Here is a 20,652-nt window from a genome sequence, read left to right on the forward strand (position 1 = left end):
ATTTATTAAAATATTTGAATTTGATTTTAATGAAAACTAATTATCACCATTATCATTTTTTTAGATGTGGTAAATGGACATCAAAGATCGTTGACTGTTATGTCTACAAAAACGTTATCTCATGACAAATCCACGGGAAGGGATCACTTCCCATTGGCTCATTAATAGAGTGTAACCCAGAGAGTGTCCAGGAAAATTGACGTTATAACATTTGAATAACAAGGTGCAATTAACCTTGTAACATTTGAATAAAAAGATACTTTAACAACTAGAACTCTACTTACCACCATCATTATTATCACATAACAATTTTTTAGTCATTTACTCACTAAACTGTAATAGGATAAAATAAAAATTAATGACCATTATTATTATTATTTTATTTAATTATTTTATATTCTCTATAACTATAATGTAATAAAACTTAAATTGTATTAAAAATATATATTAATTAAAATATTTTGTAAATTATTAAAATAAAAATATATATTTATAATTATGTAAAATAATTAAAATTAGGTTAAAATTATTATAACAAAGTGTTTTTACTTCAAAATAAAAAGTAAAGTTGAATTCAATTTAAAATTTGAAAAACAATTTACATTTCATTTTATTTTAATTAATTTAATTTAAATTAATATCAAATTAGTTAAAATAATCGTCTTGTTAAAAATATATATTTATTACAATATTTAGTAAAATATTAATATATATATATATATATATATATAAACAAAATTAAATTAAATTTCCAATAACAAAGTGTTTTTACGTAAAAATAAAAAATAAAATAAAATTTAATTTAAAATTTAAAAATAATTAATTTATATTTTATTTTTACGCCGTAAGGCGTTTCCATTTGAAATGGACTCTCTTGTGATCCACGCTGTCTTGGTTATTCACCATTAGATTTAATGTTAGACGATTAAAAACTTTACTACCGTTGATCTCATAACTGACTCTTGCAGCTCAATAACTGACTCCTGTGATCCGCGTTATCTTGGTTATTCACCCTTAGATTTAGTGTTAGACGATTAAAAACTTTACTACCGTTACTGATTCTTGCAGCTTAATAACTGACTTCTGGCTTATTAATTTTTCAATTCACGCAGAGGTCTCTCCACAATATCTCCACAATGTGTTGAAGGCGTATGCGATGTATGACAGTGAGGTGGGGTATACGAAGGGGATGAGTTTCATAGCAGGCGTGCTTCTGTCCGAGGAGAATGCATTTTCGGTGATGGTACATGACCTCCGCACAAAAGGTCTTCAAACAAAGAACTCATAATTTTAGGTGTGGTTGGCGAACTGCTAATGGTGTTCTTAGGGACCTGTTAGGGCTTTGCAACTCAAAATACACTGAAGTCGGCCTCATCTGAGAGGCAAAACACTGAAATGAATTACCTATGATGGTATAATCCCGTACCACTGTCAAGTAGGCACTTTTCGCCATAGTGATTTCTAAAAAAACATTTATTTATGCCGGTCTTGGTATCCATGCCGCTAGAAAAGTTTTCCCTGTTTCCTTATTCTTTAAAACTAATTATCATTTTCACAAAAATGATTCAAGAGATCACCTATCAAGAGATTGTGAGGGCCAACCAATACTTTTTGATGCAGCCTTGAATTTTGATTGTATAGATAATTGAGAATTCGAGGAATTTTAATTGAAGAAGTGTTAGCCGCTACAAAAAATTTCTAGCAAGATTAGACAAAATATGTCCGCCTACTTGTGGATTATTGAATATCGCATCTTTCAATTGTTTTTTGTTATCATTCTATTGCATCCAATATTGACGTTGTTGCTGCTTCTCCCTATAATTGTTAATGGGAGAAATTTAATTTGGTTATTGAATGTCGCATCTTTCAATTGCTTTTTGTTATTATTCTATTGCGTCCAATACTGACATTGTTGTTGCTTCTCCCTATAATTGTTAATGGGAAAAGCTGATTTGGTGGGCGGGGATTAAAAACTAATATTGACAGTTTTCTCTGCAGGTTTTCCGTTTCCACATATGGGATGTTTTTCTTTTCGAGGGTGTGAAGATTGTTTTCCAAGTGGGTATGGTGCTGCTGAAGATCTTTCAAGACGATTTGGTGAAATTATCATTTGAGGATTTCATAATGGCTCTCCGAGAGTTTTCGTGCATGGTTTGAATCCAGACAACCCATTGTGAATGGCTTGGTCATTTTTATTGTCAGCGTGAACGAAGAGGGTCGGCTTTGCAAGGTATGCTATGAAAAAGGGAATTTCACTCAATTATGGATGTAATAACTTAAAAAGTTGACGAAAGCTAATATCACTCAATTTATAGATGTAAAAAGTTAAAGGATTATGAAAACTAATACCCCGTCATGCTGATTCAATGATATTTGGTATAATGTAACTCTTACTTTCCACGTTGAATATGTTTTTAGCATAATGTACTTATAGTTTCAAAATTGAATATAGTATAATTTTAGTTATTATATATTTTTAATATAAAAATATAATAATTTTATTAATACTTATAAAATTATTAAAAGTATATTAATAATAAATATAAATATTATAATAATAATAATAGAATTAATCCAGACAACCCATTGTGAATGGCTTGGTCATTTTTATTGTTAGCGTGAACGAAGAGGGTCGGCTTTGCAAGGTATGCTATGAGAAAGGGAATTTCACTCAATTATGGATGTAGTAACTTAAAAAGTTGACGAAAGCTAATATCACTCAATTTATAGATGTAAAAAGTTAAAAGGATGATGAAAACTAATACCCCATCATACTGATTCAATGATATTTGGTATAATGTAACTCTTACAATGTAACTCTTACTTTCCACGTTGAAGCAAAACATTTTGTATTTGATATGGACATATATGTTTTTAGCATGATGTACCTATAGTTTCAAAATTGAATATAGTATGATTTTAATTATTACATATTTTTAATATAAAAATATAATAATTTTATTAATAGTTATAAGTATATTAATAATAAATATAAATATAATAATAATAATAATAAAATTAAATTAAATGAAGAGAGTCGTCTTTGCAAGGTATGCTGTATGCTATGACAAGATTGTATGCTGTATGCTATGACAAGATTGTAACGTATGCGCCACACATGGCGTTCCCTCTCAATTTTCACATACAAATGGGCAGCATTCTTGAAAGAAATTTCATAAATTTCATAAAATAGTTCATCGATCTTGTTCTGGGGTCTGACATTGGCTTAATTCGATCAACGCCCTTCATTTACACTCTTGAGCTAGGGACGTTGTAGAGACTTATGAGGGTTGTGTGGTGTCATTTGTGTGGTGCCCCACACATGGCGTTCCCTCTGCACTGCTCAGCTAGGGACGCTGTAGAGACTTATGAGAACAATTGTTGGCTGTGTGGTGTCATTTGTGTGGTGTCATTATCAGACTAGTTCCCTCGAAGGAGTACATTTGAGTAAATCATTGAATTATCTTTAAACATTTTATGTTTAGGAATTATTTTGAATTTAATCAAATAGAACATCGAATGCTAACGGGTGATGATTTAATCCGATACAATGTTTGAGAAATAGCTATTATTCTCTCGGTTTTATATAAAGTGAAGCCCTCAGAGGTCAGGGGGACGGGCAAAGCAAAGATAAAGATGAACCGTACGCTAAAGCAGTGCCACATGATTGCCCAGGTTCAATATAGCTATTATTCTCTCGGTTTTATATAAAGTGAAGCCCTCAGAGGTCAGGGGGACGGGCAAAGATAAAGATGAACCGTACGCTAAAGCAGTGCCACATGATTGCCCAGGTTCAATATCAAACGGGCATGTCATTTTGAGGTTTAGATCGTTCTAAAATTTCACATGTCCTCAGCCATAGAAAGAAACTTGTCCCAGCATGCTAACCTTCTTATTACATGCAATATAAGAATTGCTCATCATGAGTTGTTAGGGATAGAAGCATGAGCATGATAATGAACCCAGGACCGTCGGTTGTAGGTGCACATTTCATAGTATTGATTTAACGCTTCAATCCCTTTATCACTTCTATCTGAAATTCAATTCATCGTATCTACTTAAAGTATTCACTTCTATCCGAAGTATGTGCATAATCAAAACATATCTCAATAGCTATATTATGTGAAGCAAATTGGCAAGATGATTCTCTATAACTACATAAAATTGGAAAAAACCACAGCTTGAAGGATTGAATATAAAAACATTAGTTTATAAATATTGGTTTAGTGGATTGACATTAAATAAAAAGAACATTAGTTTATAAATATTAGTTTAGTGGATTGACTTTGTAAAATTTACACGTAGTGCTAATGATTTGACTTCCTTCGCATTTAAAACTACGGAACAGACCAAAGCGGAGACTAACACGTAAGTTTGTTCGGCCTTTTTAGTAGCGCCTTAACATTTCTAGCCCTCTTCAAGCACGTGCAGCTTCCTTTCTTGCACTTGATCCTATGGCATGGTAAATAAGCTCTCCATTTCTCCATGGCAAATAATATTTACTCTGCTATAGGATTTTGTATGTGGTTTAGGATATTAAATGTATGTGGTTATGTGGTTTAGGATATTAAATGTATGTGGTTTAGGATATTAAATGTGGTTGGGTTGTAAGCATATACAATTAAATTTATGCCAATATAAATTTAACAGTGCGTATATATAGCCCAACCGGGCATGGTAAATAAGCTTGACCTTTCTCAGTGTGTCTGATGGAGGGAATTGTCATGGTCAGCCTGGTAAGCTGGGTTTAAATCTGTTATTATCATCAAAATAATTGCAGATATTTTTATTTTTGAACATGTATATTGGTGTGTTATACTTTGAATAATATATGAAAATATTGTTTGACGTATTGTTTAACCTGACCTTTATCATTGACGATTAATTAATTACACCGTAAGGAATTTCCCTCTGAAATCAAACCTGAGGATGGGTATGTCACCTTTACCATTGACGATTAATTAATTACGTCGTAAGGCATTTCCCTCTAAAATCAACTCCTTTCTCTGCCTACATGTCATCTTTATATGCCATAGGATTATATGTAAGACGATTGCAAAGATTTCAGCCATTAGATTAGAATGGTTACCAAAAACTAGTTCTCTCTGCCTACCTGTCATCTTTATATGCCATAGGATTATATGTAAGACGATTGCAAAGATTTCAGCCATTAGATTAGAATGGTTGCAAAAAATTAGTTGTTGAAACAGTTTGCGCACTGGTCTAATGGTTACAAATACCGTCGCCTCTTGCAAGTCTTTCTCGACAAGCCTGAACTGCAGGCTGGACAAAATATTACATCTCAGATAGAAGCTGTTGTTTGAGTAGCCTCTGTCCATATAGCCATTTTATCTGCAACCTATGCCGAATCCAGGTGGTGCCTGGATGCGCTGGTCGTCATGGTGGAGTCCAAAGCTATTATTCTTCCGGTCTTCTATAAAGTGAAGCCCTCGGAGGTCAGGTGGATGGGCAAAGATAAAGATGGATCATATGCTAAAGCCCTACGTATCCACGAAGAGAAGCAGCAGTACGACTTGCAGACTATCCAGACTTGGTCAAACGCCCTTCATCATGTCACGAATATAAGTGACTTTGAACTGCAGGAGGGTAATGGGTAAGGATATCCACTGTCTTGATCCATATTAGGTCTAAATCTATTGCATTGAAGCATACATCATATCTCAAGTATGTTTTTGTCATTACTTACTTTACTGTCTTAATTAATATTCAAGGATGAGGGCGAAGAGAGACTCTTGGAGGAGCACGAAGAGGAGCTATTGGAGAAGGTTGTGTAAGCCGTGTTGAAAAATGTTGCAATGCCATTGGATGTGGAAAAATATCCAACTAGTTTGGTGGAAAAGTTACAAGATTTTTAAGGGACATTGCGACTGCATCATGGTGAGCATGTGGAGGTCAAGGTTGTGGGGATTGTGGGCATCGGTGGAATTGGAAAGACAATGATGGCCAAAGAACTTTTTAATCGTAAGAGGTCAGATTATGATAGATCCTATTTTCTATTTTATGTGAGGGAAAATGCAAATAAAATGTCTCTAAACAATGTATAAAGCAAACTCATTAAGGACTTGAAGGATAGAGATATCAAAATTGAGAGGTGGGAAGAAGGCATGGAGATACTTAAAAAGAATCTTTCAGCTTGTGACGCACTCATAATATTAAATGATGTAGGTCATGTGGACCAACTAGATCCTTTCTTGCCAATTAAGCATGTCCTTCACCCCAAGAGCTTGATTTGAAGGCATGGAGATACTTAAAAAGAATCTTTCAACTTGTGACGCACTCATAATATTAAATGATGTAGGTCATGTGGACCAACTAGATCCTTTCTTGCCAATTAAGCATGTCCTTCACCCCAAGAGCTTGATTTTGGTTACGTTTAGGGTCACGCATATCCTTAGAAGTGCAGGAATTGCAAATTCGTCAATTTATCAGTTACCATGCCTCAATATAGCACACTCCCAAGAGCTGTTTTGCTTGCATGCCTTTTTCCAGCCATATCCACTACCAAGATTTGAAAATCTTGTAGATGGGTTTTTAAAGGCATGCCATGGTTTGCCTCTATCATTGAAAGTTTTTGGGTCGCTTGTTTGTGGTCATGACTAACTTTACTGCGAAGAGAAACTGAATGGACTTCACCAAACATTACCTACAGAGATAGAAAGGAGCCTTAAAATTAGTTACAACTCTCTCAATCATGAGTAGCGGAAAATATTTTTAGATATCGCCTGTTTTTCGATAGGAAAAGACAAGGATACATGGGTAAGAATATGGAGGGGTTCGGGATGGAATGGTTTCGTAGGGTTTCAAAATCTGCTCAACAAGTGTCTTCTCGAGTTGGACGATGAAAATAGAATAAGAATGCATGATCACCTCATAGATTTGGGAAGAGCTATTGCGGATTGTCTAGAATTATTACCGCATTGGCTTTGGCGACCGATAAAGAATCTTCATCTTCATGAGTTGTTGCAACAATCATCCTCTATAAGTGTTTGAGCCATCCTAATTGTTGAATTTCTAAAGAACTTTCGGTATTTTGTATTCAAAACAATCTGCCACACATTATGTTAATAATAGTTTATTGTTTTCAAACCACAAACAGGTGATAACAAAAGTGCGCGGATTTGGGATGGCTCCTTGGTACACCTTTATTGGGTAGGATGAAGATTAGGAAGTGTTCCATTCAGAATTAGAATTTCCCTTGAATACAAGTTCCAGTCAAGAGGTCTGCGGAATCAGGAAATTGCAACTTCTTGAAGTTGAAGGCAACTTTGAAAGCATCTTGACTTCGGTGTGGTCACCAAAACTCATATGGCTTCATTGGAATGTTTCGATCTACTCATCACTACCTTCTTGAATTCCATTGTGCGATTTAAGAGTTTTAGAAGTGTTCGGTTGGGAATTGAAAAGATTGTGGCAATCTCGATCTGAGGTACGTACATATAGATGCAGCAATTTGCAGAGCAAGAATTCTCCTATCTTTTCAATTTCTTATATAATCAAAACGTACTTAACATTACAGGAACCTCTCCACTTGCGGGAATTAAATATTGAAGCTCCATTTTCCGAGTTTCCAAAGTCATTAAGGTTGCTGAAGCACCTAGAAAAGATTGTACTGAATTGTCCGCGATTGTTGACATACGCAGATGTAGCAATGCTATTAGAAGAATTTTGTTATTTGAGCTCCTTGAGATGTCTAACCCTCATTGGGTGCTCGAAATTGTAGCTTCTTCCAATTTTATTTGGGAATCTAAGAAAGCTCGAACACTTCCATCTGTCCAAGTGCAGTAGTTTGGATATGCTTCCGGATTCTTTTAATAATCTAACAAATCTTCAACACATCAATCTGACAGACTGTGGAAGTTTGAAAATGCTCCCAAATTCCTTTGGGAATCTGGTAAATCTCCAACACGCCAATATTTCTAAGTGTAGCAATTTGGAGATGATTCCAAATTCCTTTGGGAATCTAACAACCCTCCAACATATCAATCTCACACTGTGCGGAAGTTTGAAGATGCTTCCAGATTTGTTTCAAAATCTGAGAAATCTCCAAACCATGAATTTGACATTGTGCAAAAGTTTGAAGATGCTTCCAAGTTCCTTCGAAAATTTAAAAAATATTCAATACATCAATCTTTCTAGGTGTAAATGTCTGGAAATGCTTCCGGGCTTTCAGGGAAATCTATTGCAACTTAGACATCTACATTTGAGTGATTGTTTGAATTTGACTCTTTCCACACTTGGAGATATCACCACTCTTGAATGTTTAGATCTATCAGGTTTCCTCCAAATGGAGTTATTATCTTCCCAGGTTGGAAGTCAACTGTCTTTGAAAAAGTTAAATTTGTTCCGTACAAACATCAACGATTTACCTAGTACTATTGTGTGCCTGAGAAATTTGGAACTTCTGATGTTAGGTAGCCCTTTTTGTTGGGAGCGTTGCCATCTTTGTTCGAACTGACTAAGTGTTTTTTGCAAACATTGCAATTTTTCAACAAAATGTCAAGAATGTTACTGTAGTTAAGGTGTTTTCACATCCACTACTTCAGAAGCAGGAGGTGGGTGCTGATTTTCTTCTCCTTCTGTTGTGATGTCTATATCTGCTTCTTCGTCAGAAGATATTTTGATCTGGGTAGCATCGTCTTGGCTTTTGCCCCACAGAAAAGGGTAGAGACCAATGAATATAAGAATCACACCCATCAAACTGTTCTAGTGTAGGAAAATCAAGCATTTCAATTAATTAATTTTGTAAATTTTAATTTTGTAAATTTGTAGGGAAAATGAGAGAAGAAATAATAAATTTAATGTAAATTGTTAGGGTAGTTCTGGTAAACTTGATTTAGTCAAGTTATAAGTAGTTTTCTGGCTCCAACCTATGGTTTGACCCATGATATTCTTGTGGAATATAACCTATTTAAAAGCCAAAAGCCTCCATGTTAATTTCTTTCACTTATGGAGTCTTTCTGTTTTTAAATAGGCTATATTCCACATGAATACCATAGACAAAATTATGGGTTCTCATGAACCCCAAAATAGCTGATGACTTTACCTAATCAAATTTACTTGAACCACTCTAATAGAAATTGAAGACTTAAGAATATACTATATTCCATATGAATACCATGGACAAAACCATAGATTCTCATTAGCCCAAAAACAAATAATAACTTTATCTAATCAAGTTTAATTTTACCTGAACCACTCTAACACAAATCGAATATTGGAGTATATAAAAAACCACCGAATTGAATATTTGAGAATATAACAAACCACCCACCTTCCCAAATGCAACGTGTCTCCCAGAACTATAGATGATAAAATTGCTGAGCACACGGTAGACACTGGGTTGAATACTGTAATGAATACTGACCCTTGTTTCCGAAAACACCATAACTGTAATGGAAATGCCATTGCATTGAATATGATTCCCTGCCAAATTGAATTAATCTTCCACAAATCAGCTTAACCACCTAACAAAAATTTAAGTTATTCATGGCTGGGAAAATTGAGGAAGAACATCATTCATGTATGTAGACTTACTGCAGTGAACACAGTCAAAATATTAGCCCTATCCAGTATCCATGATGTTGGAATGATGCCCCTTTCAAGAATGGCTATTAGGAGAGCAGTTTGGATGGAGCCTAGAATGGCAGTAATTGATGTAAGGTCAACATGCACATGAAATTATAATCATATATTTGATTGGGTGGGGAGCTTTGAAACTTCTAAATACAGAAAAGGGTTATAATTGGGTATCAATTTAATATGGAAGGTGGTAGGGAGACCTACAATATCATGGTAGTGGATAACATTATCACTGCTGAGATAAGGTAAATACACCCTCTAATCTGGTTGCCTGAATCTCCCTCGTGTAGAATGGTTTCCACTAGGTGTACTGTATTAGTGTTGGAAACTGATGTTGATTGTCCCCACAGAGGCCAGAGTTGGGCTAGAGTAGGACCTTGAAGGAAACTCATAGCCATTTCTCCACCCACACAAATTACAGTTCCCAGAATTTTGGCTCTGTTGCGAATACACATAACGTCTACTTTCTCCATCCTACATATTTGACACTCACATTAGATTTTGGTCACAATAAATCTAAATGATATAATTAACTCCAAATGAATGCATCATATAGGTGAGCAATTATAAGCTCAAAATAATTTTTTGACCATTAGTAACCTAAATCAAAATAAATTGTTCAGATTTTCATTTCATTAACCTAAATGAAAGAATCTCCTCCAAATTTCAACTATGTGAACAGTTATAATCTCCTTCTAGTTTAAACAGTTATAAGATAAACAATAGAAAATCTTTTAGCTTTTTAATAACTTCAACTACATGTAACTTCAATCATTAACATTTACGACCAAAATACAAACAATTTATATTTCATTAATCACACATTCAAATGATTAACCACACATTCAAAGTGAGTGTTGAGTTCTTGATTAACCACACATTCATGTAAACGATTCATATTTGATTAACCACACATTCAAAGCACATTCATGCATCCACACATTCAAATGATTAACAACACATTCAAAGTGAGCGTTGAGTACCTGATTAACCACACATTCAAGCAAACAATTCATATCTGATTGACCACACATTCAAAGCACATTCATGCAAACGATTCATATTTGATTAACCACACATTCAAAGAACATTCATGCTAATTAGCCACACATTCAAAGCACATTCATGCAAATGATTCATCACTCAATGCAGAGTTAAGGTTTATAGCCACTCACTTATGGATCAAAAGCATGATGAATTAGTAAACTCTTAGATGTTGGATGTAAAATACAGGATTCAAGTCTATTATACATGTTAATGGGTATTTCTATCAATCCAATACATAGATGAAGTTTATAAACACCACTAATGGATCAAAATCAGTTACACATGCCAAGGGGAATCAAGTGCCATATATTTCAACTCAAAATCTATGATCAACAAACTTTGTATTTCATAGCTTTTCAACTGAAACTAAGAAAAGCTGCTATAGTAGAAAATATTTCCCCTCTTTATATTTGGTGACTCACTACAGCATAAAGAGCAAACTCCATTGTTGTTGCAGGGCTTCAAATCTGGGGAAAAGAGTTAGACAAATGAGCAAATGATTTGGACAACAGATCTATGGATCCCATGCTTTCATCCATAATCATTTAATTTCTGCATCACTGAATTTGTAATGAAAGAAACTCAAGCCCATTTGATCTGCAAGTCATTCATTGTGCTCTCAAACGATTTGCAGTCGCGAGAGAAGAGGAAGAGGTAACAACAGAGTGGTTGAATGATTTAGGGGATCCTAACACTGATGTGATGGATTGGGCGAGGGAAGAGGCAATGGCTGCCTTCACCTGCCCTCTTTTGGGGATGTTCCTCCTCGAATGAGTAACAGTAGTTGTAGGCATCTTGGTATTTATTTTTTGGACTGAATTCAATGGATTAAGCGATTAAGGAAGATAACAGGCAGTGAATACTTGAAATATTGAATGAACGGAGTACAGAAGCAAGGGAGAGAGGGTTTAGAGAAATGAGATGATAACGAGTATTTAAGCCTTTTTTAGACTTTACCCTACTCTGCTAACTAGCACACCCTTCACATGCTAGGCTGTATTACAAATAAGTCAGAGTGCAGAGGATAAATTGAGGAAGTAGTCTGCAATCCCTTGGCGACTGTTTTTAGCTCTGATTATTCCGTTCATGAAATAAACTAGCATAGATTTAGATTTATTAACACTGAGAATATTATTCAATGACATTGAATATTGACCTCATTTTATTTAATAATCATGGACATCTTTCCCAGGCTTGTTATAGAGCAGCTACCTTTTTTGTGTACAATGGTAAAGAAAATGCAGATTACTTTGCAAAAACACTCAAATTGCATGAATTTTAATTCACAAAAGACCAAACCTTTTTTATGTACAATGTTAAAGAAAATGCAGATTACTTTGCAAAAGCACTCAAATTGCATGAATTTTAATTCACAAAAGACCAAAACCTTTGTTATTTTAGTAGTAAGTTCAATCCAAGTAAAACCCAGATGTATTACCAATCCAACCTGGGCTATAATTAGCACAAACTCATCTGAGGGTTTAGGGAATCTGAAGTTGATGTCACACTTGGGTTTGAATGGGCTTGTAATAATGTCTATATATTCAATGCACCTTTATATACAATCTAGATTCCATACATCATTACATAGGCACATTCCTATAAAAGATTTCATATCTCATTTCTTCTCCAAACTTTAGACTGCGCCTTGTTTCTCTCCCTTGTAACTTCATTTCCATTCATTCCAATTTCATTTTAACACAACTCACATGCAAAATATTACAAATAAATTACATACTTAATTTACATATTACAAATCCTAACAAAATATACATTTTGCAGGTTCATTACTGCTTCTTCAGGTCTTCGATGCCTCCAACAAATTTCGATGCAACTTCAAATATGGAATGACAACCACAATGTTCTTCAGAATATTATATTTCTTCTCTAACCTCTTCCGTTGCAATTTACTACTTGTATTTTCCAACTGAAACTTGAAAAATGATGTTTATGTCTTTACAACCAATTCATTATCAATGGGTTTTAACATATTTAAAAAAAATCAATTTATTTTAATGAATATAATACATGTTTTAAATATATCTTGATATTAATTAAATTTTTCGTTTAAATAATGATTTCTTAAATAACCCTATCCAAATTGATATGGATACCGAGTTGTTGTTCACCTGGATTCATTTGTTTACCTTCACCTTCAACTAGGCAATCTTTATCCAGATACAAAGGTGTTTAAGGAACTTCAATGGCTATTTATGACTATTTCTATTCCATTTTATATCCACTTTAACCCCCGAATAGGGTTTTAGGCATGGCTTCCTCAATTGAAACTCATTATCATCAACCTGTTCACCTGGATTCATTTATTTACCTTCACCTTCAACTAGGCAATCTTTATCCACATACAAAGGTGTTTAAGCAACTTCAATGGCTATTTATGACGATTTTTATTCCATTTTATAGCCACTTTAACCCCCGAATAGGGTTTTAGGCATGGCTTCCTCAATTGAAACTCATTATCATCGACCATTTCTTTCAAAAATGCCCATTCACATTTCAATATTCCTCCACACTATATGCCTTACGGCGTTTCCTTTGCAACATTAGGTGCAAATGCTAGTAATTAGTTACGACGTAAGGCGTTCCCTCTGAGAAAGACATCCCTAAAACGTGACATGTGCAATCCTGAGCCATTGATTATGTGTGTTAGATGATTGGAGTGTTTTCTGCCGTTCGTTTAATGTTTTTTTCATAGAAAAATGGTTTTTTCCATGGTAATGGGCCATGAAAAGCTAGGCCTGGCCGGCTGGCGATGAGACTCTTCGCAGAGACTGCCTGCTGGCGATGAGACTCTTCTGCTGGCGGTGAGACTCTTCGCAGAGACTCTTCATGTCTTTCTTCCCTGCATGCGTAGCCTTGTGCTGTTATATCAATATTTGTACAAATGTTAATACCCTGTATCGATGATCCAATATGGATCCAGACTCTGTGATCCATCTTGACAAAGTGTGCGAGCAAGTTCTGTGACTCTTTTATATAAGATCCGTGCGAACTCAGTGTCTCCTTTACTGCAAGCCTTCTATAGCATCTAATTTATGCGATTCCTGAGGCACACAACTCCTGTAGATTGGTGCAAAATTCTAAGGATCATATTCTAAGGATCATATTCCTTTGAAGTGGACGATTACTCGAGAATTGTCAACATTTTACATAAGAGGTAGCAATATCACTCCCGTTCACCAGAACAAAATGAAATTGTTTTTTTTTAATATTTATGAAAATTGATTGTTGGCATTACTGTAGATAGAGCGGGATCAAAGAACATTTAAAACCGGGTATAAAGGGAAATTTTTGTTGTTTTATTACATTTAGATTCATCTCAATTGGAATTTTTTTGGTTAAGTGATGAAAACATTGTGATTTTAATGTTGGGATTGAAATCTTCATTGAAAACAGGGTATAAAGGAAAACTTTTGCTGTGTTATCACATTTAGATTCATTACAGAATTCAAAGTAAAAAGCCCAATTGGAATTTTTTTGGTTACGGGATGAAAACATCGTGATTTTAATGTTGGGATTGAAATCGACATTGAAAACAGGGTATAAAGGAAAAAAATTTATGTTTTATTACATTTAGATTCATTACAGAATTCAAAGTAAAAAGCCCAATTGAAGTTTTTTTGGTTACGTGATGAAAACATTGTGATTTTAATGTTGGGATTGAAATCTACATGAACAGTTTGTTAGTCCCTTAAATTCCTGAAGTTTCACATCTTCAGACCACGTGCCTTAAGTTTCATTATGATCCCCCATTTACCACATCAATATGTTGATGGCTTAACATGTAATCTATGAAGGCAGAGAATTGGATCCCCTTTCAGTAATATAAATATCAGGTTTTTCTAAAACAAACTGTGTATGATAAAGACTACAAGTTTGATATATCTTGTAAAGATTCTAATTGTAAAAGATGAAAGACTTTAGTATTGACGGTTTGATTTCTCTGAAAAAAGTTATGTTTGGGTATATTTGGACTGAAACTGGCTTGAAATTTTCCTCCTTGTCCTAGGAAATGTTGAGATTTTGGTGACATGAAAACAAACCCTCTTGGAGGTTTGGAAATAACTGAACGAATAAATGTTTGTACTGCCAGGTTGGCTGTCTCGGATACGAAGAGTTGGAGAGAGGCTTTCAAAACATTAGTACTTTTGGAGTACCTATTAACACATGGTCCAGAGAGTTTTGCAGCAGACTTTCGAAGTGAAAAGGATGTTCTTCACCAACTCACTCATTTTGAGCATGTGGATGAGCTAGGGTATTTCTATATATTATCATTGTTTTTCTAAAATTAGCTGGTAATCCTATTCAGGTTATATTTATAGATCCAATTCAATGCAGAGATACTTTACAAATTACCATATATACATTAGAATATTTCCATGAATTATATAATTTTGGCTAATGTTATAAATTTCTGAATATAGATTTTATCAAATCAAATCATCATTTGGAGGATACTATCTGTGAAAATCAAGGCATGATATTATTGCAGAGAGATAACCCACAAAAAATAGAAAAGTTAAGGACATAGCTCATAGGATTTACACCACAGTATAGTATAGCAATGAATGAGAATGATCCGATCCGAATATAGCTTGGTAGTTGGTAGTGTAAAACATAAGCGAAATAGAGTGAACTCAATTTCGAACTGGGGTGCTTCAATCTAATTGTCTGGCTTGACTACCATTTTAGCCATGTCAAGCGATGTGCCAACACCACCGAGCTTTTTTATTCTTAATTGCTTTCTGTAATGGATGAAAATAGTTGCTTTTGGTAATGGATGGAATTTTATATGATTTTTTTGGGGCTTTCAGTTTTTCTCTTATGAACTCCCCTATTTTTGTTGTGCAACTAACTTTCAACTTTCTCCATTTGCATTGCACCACAAGAACACAATTATGACCTAAAATCATCTTTTACAAGTAATGCTCTTATTACCGAGTATCGACTTATGCTTGCAAGTTGCAACAGGCTAAATGCTTTATCCAATGTTCAATTCTACTTTGGCTTCAAAGCACTCCTTATCCACTCTGTTTCTGTATAAAATTGTGTGAGTAATTCAACTTCAAATACGAAAACTCCAAACCTCTGTCTCTACTCCAAACCCCTGTCTTTTCTACTTGTACATAACTCCAAACCCCTGTCTTTTCTACTTTACATATTGTTCTTGTTTGTTACTTGTATTTATTGTTCTGGTTTGTTACTTCTACTTGCAAAGCAATTCCAAACACTGTTACTTTACTTCTTACTTCTACTTGCAAAGCGAAACACTGTTACTTGTATATATTGTTCTGGTTTGTTACTTATACTTGGTTTGTTACTTCTACTTGGAAAGCGATTCCAAACACCAAAACTTCAAGGGTGTTCGGAGTACACACTTCGTTTTGATTTTCGTTTTGATTTTGGGTAATATGACTAGATTACCAGTACAGTGCCTGAAATTTATGATTGAGGATACACACTATTGTCTTCGACATTTCATCTTCATTAGCAGTTTGATTATATTTCATACTGACCTGATATAATTCAGAGCGTGAACATACAATGATACGGACCTCAAGTGCTATTCAAATTTAGTTAGTCCTTCACAAGGCTAGATTCATTTGAAACGTTATTCAAATTTAGCTAGTCCTTGACAATGCTAGATTCATTTGAAGCATTTTTATGATTAGACTAATGGCTACATCACACAGGTCGATAAGTTAATTTAGACTGGAATAATCTGTACTTATTAGATATTTAAAAAGCAGGATATGTGACAGAAGCCTTTTCCAGCTGCTATGTTAGAAGGAAAATCTCTTGCATATTATGCACAGTCACCTCGACATATGCTCATTCTTTATCTCAGTGAATTTATATAATCTCATACTATCAACCAAACTGTTTTGGTGATTTCCAAATGTTTTTAAATCATTCCCCCAGATAATCCCCAGAACAAAAGGGGTTTTTCACCTTGTTAATTAATTTTTTACCTCTTCATTCATAAGGGTCATTATATTGTATTTGTATTGAGTTGGGGATGTAGATTAAAGTTTGAATATTGGGGTGGGGATGTGGAGTAGGAAGGTTTATGGATATTTCGGGTATAAAAAGACATAAGCAGGTATTTGGGTTTGTAGTTATTGGGGTGGGGATGTGGAGTAGGGATGTTTATAGGTATTGGGGGTAAAAAAGGACATATAGTAGGTGTTGGGGCTGTAGGTATTGGGGTGGGGATGTGGAGTAGGGAGGTTTGTAAATATTTGGGGGCATAAAAAGACACATGGCAGGAATTGCAGTTGTAGTTATTGGAGTGGGGGTGTGGAGTGGAATGATTTATACTTATTGGGGTGTATATTAAAAACAACTTTGGCATGGTGGCTTAAATACAATCTATTTTAATATTAATTTGAGTGGGCAATATTTATTTTAATATTAATTTGAGTGGGTAATATTAACTTGAGTGGGCTTAATGGTTAAGAGCATATGTTTCATCTAATTGGTTACAAGTTCAAAATCAGAGGAGTTCGCTTAAATACAATCTATTTTAATATTAATTTGAGTGGGCAATATTAACTTGAGTGGGCTTAATGGTTAAGAGCATATATTTCATCTACTCAGTTGCAGGTTCAAAATTAGAGGAGTTCTAATCTATGCCTTCATAGACTTAGCAGTCAAATCGCTCTTTTGAAATGGGTCCCTTGTCCCACAAACAAGGGGGTCTCATATACTAATTTGGTGTTTGGCTTGGCTGTGGCTTTAAAATTGGATAATAATAATAATATTACATTTTCTGGGCAATTGAAGAAAGTCCTTTGCTGTAAGGCTTACACAATTCAATAATAACCGTCTTTAATTAAAATTGGATAATAATAATAATACATGTTCCGGGCAATTGAAGAAAGTACCTTGCTTTAAGGCTTACACAATCCAATAATAACAGTCTTTAATTAAAATTGGATAATAATAATAATAATAATATTACATTGTCCACGCAATTGAAGAAAGTCCCTTAATATAAGGCTTACACAATCCAATGATAATAGTCTTTAATAATAATAATATTACATTTTCCGGGCAATTGAAGAAAGTGCCTTGTTGTAATGCTTACACAATCCAATGATAACAGCCTTTCACTGCCTAACTGCTCAGAAAAAATTTAAAAATTCTCTTTCCACTAGGAATAAGATGTTTTTCTCCAAATCCTGCTGCAAATGGGCGAAATCGTGCGAATAAACATTCTACAGTCGTATAGACAAATGAAATTGTTCCAGGAGATGCAATTAATCAATGAAATTGTTCCAAGAGATGCAATTAATCGTGCGAATAAACATTCTACAGTCATACAGACAAATGAAATTGTTCCACGAGATGAATTGCAGAAACGCAAAGTTGTTGCATTGAATACCCCAAATTGTTATCTCACATATGTTCACTGTTGTTCCATGCTTTTCTTTAAAAAAAAATGTATGTATATATATAAATAAAACATTCAGATCAATCCTAGAAATCAAGCAAGTGAAATATTAGTCTGCCTATTGTTGGTCTAAATCAATCAATCCAAATTTTATTTAATCGTGTGTCAGTGAAGAGTGGCAGGCTGAATAAAAAGTTTATCATTCTGAATCGAAGTTAAGAGTACGAAATAAACAAATTTGAATTTAGCCCTGAACATATGATGCTGATTACCCTCCGATTCATAGAGTTTTCATGTCATCTCCATGCTTCCTCGTCCTGTTTATTAATCCTTTTTAACTTTCTCATGCAGGTTTGATTGGGGCCAGAGTATCCAAAGAAAAGCAGAGAGAATCCTAGAACTTCTTAACCAAAAGAAACTGCTGAAAGAAGAGCGCGATCGCGCTCGGAGAGTTTCGCGTGGAATAACGGGATCCGGAAGCTTTTCTTCAAGAGCAGCCTCTTCACCTGCTTTTGAAAGTTTCGAATCAACTTTCAATGATATACCAGAGGGAGCATCACATGAAGAGGGACTTAACGAGACTACACAAATGAAAACCAAGAAGTATGATATATCAAAGGATGAGGGGGCATCATATGAAGAGGAAGTTAATGAGACTACACAAATGAAAACCAATAACTATGAGAATGACATCAAAATATATTCAAAGGGATATTCTAGCCTTGGAATTTCAACCAACATTACTGGTCAAGATGAAGAGTTAAGTTCTGGAAAAGTATATACAAACAATATTGGCCCAACATCTGATCATGTGGGAAGTTCTGAAACTAAAAATATTAATAATCAATATCATTCCAACACTGAATGGCAACCATTTCAAGGAAGAAAGTTGTTTACATCTACTAGCCATGATTTTAGAAAGCCTGTTAACTTGATGAGTGATCAAGATAAGGACCAAATTCCAGTCCAAGCTAATGGTAACCCTCCCCAGACTAATACTTCTGATAGATTTCATGCATATGGTTATAGGCTTCAAAGTGAGTCCTCTGTGAATTGCAGCAAAGGTAAGCAGGATAGCAGCCCCACAGCTTGTAGTGGCAGTGAAATTGATCCATTTGATGATAGTGATAATGACACAGCAACTCAATGTTTGCTACCAGACAAACATAAAAGGTGTCCAACTAGTATTTGGGATTTTCATGATTCTGCTGGCTTAGCAATCAAGATCTAGTGCTCCTTTACAATATAAAACAAAAATGTATATGCTGCCTACAATAATTGTTAATATATCAGTATGTATTTTGCTTCTGCTCTATCTTTCATCTTTAGATTATCCAAATATTTGTATGCTTGACCAATGCTTGCTCTATCTTTCATCTTTAGATTATCCAAATGTTTGTCATCCAAATGTTTGTATGCTTGACCAATGCTTGTAAAGTTTATGTGCTTAACCTAATGGTTTATTCGTTGTTCGTCTCAGTAAAGATCTTTCTGATAAAGATACATATTGTTTTCCCTTTCTTTCTTTGGAATGAATTGAAAATTTAAATCATGATTCATTTTTTTAATTATTATAAAATTTGTTTATTTCTTTATATACTTTTCAAGCATTTTCTGTTAATTTATTTGATACATCCCAAAAGTTTGACAAAAATGCCCATCGATGGCTAGCATTTTCTGTTAATTGACTTGGTACATTCCAAAAGTTTGACAGAAATTCCTATTGCTGGCTAACATTTTCTGCTAATTGACTTAGCACATTCCAAAAAGTTTGACAAAAATTCCCATCGCTAGAGTGTACATTCTTTGCATGTAGTATCATTGCAAAACTCTATGATACCATCTTAATTCCAGTCTTAGCACTTTAAACCTTTTCATACCATTTTCATTACATCCCACCATTTTCATTACATTTTTATCGCTTTAAACATTACATCCACAGATAAACTCCATTAACATCACCCGTCTTAATATTAATAAGTTGCCACAGATATTATTCCATTAGCATCACCCATCTTAATATTCATAAGTTGCAACATGAATATGTAGGGTAAAGTTGTAAGTTTGTTTGTGGAGTAGGCAAATTAATATCAATGAAGTTGTTGACACCTCATCTAGATTGGGATTTATGGTAAATAGTTTCAATTATGTTTTAGAAAAAAATCTAGATTTGTATTATTGTAAATTTGTAAATAGTTTTAATTACGCCGTAAGGCGTTCCCTCTGAGAAAGACATCCCTAAAATGTGACGTGTGCGATCCTGAGCCATTGATTATGTGTGTTAGATGATTGGAGTGTTTTCTGTCGTTCGTTTAATCTGTTTTTTTCATAGAAAAATGGTTTTTTCCATGGTAATGGGCCATGAAAGGCCAGGCCTGGCCTGCTGGCGATGAGACTCTTCGCAGAGACTGCCTGCTGGCGATGAGACTCTTCTGCTGGCGATGAGACTCTTCGCAGAGACTCTTCATGTCTTTCTTCCCTGCATGCGTAGCCTTGTGCTGTTATATCAATATTTGTACAAATGTTAATACCCTGTATCGATGATCCAATATGGATCCAGACTCTGTGATCCATCTTGACAAAGTGTGCGA

General features: G+C 34.5%; 1 protein-coding gene across 1 annotated transcript; it reads left to right on the forward strand.

Annotated features, from left to right (window-relative positions):
* Window positions 1-1,156: 1,156 nt before the first annotated feature.
* Window positions 1,157-19,369, forward strand: LOC149210050 (uncharacterized). Its single transcript, XM_089398848.1, has 5 exons — window positions 1,157-1,243; window positions 1,999-2,144; window positions 5,375-5,614; window positions 14,759-14,920; window positions 18,413-19,369. The coding sequence occupies exons 1-5, from the start codon at window positions 1,157-1,159 to the stop codon at window positions 19,290-19,292; spliced, it is 1,515 nt and encodes a 504-aa protein (XP_089254974.1). The 3' UTR covers window positions 19,293-19,369.
* The last annotated feature ends 1,283 nt before the right edge of the window (window positions 19,370-20,652 follow it).

This window comes from Pinus tabuliformis, chromosome 1_2, assembly GCF_031772625.1.
Source record: "Pinus tabuliformis cultivar Carrire ecotype Pingquan chromosome 1_2, CPIR1, whole genome shotgun sequence".
NCBI lineage: Eukaryota > Viridiplantae > Streptophyta > Pinopsida > Pinales > Pinaceae > Pinus > Pinus tabuliformis.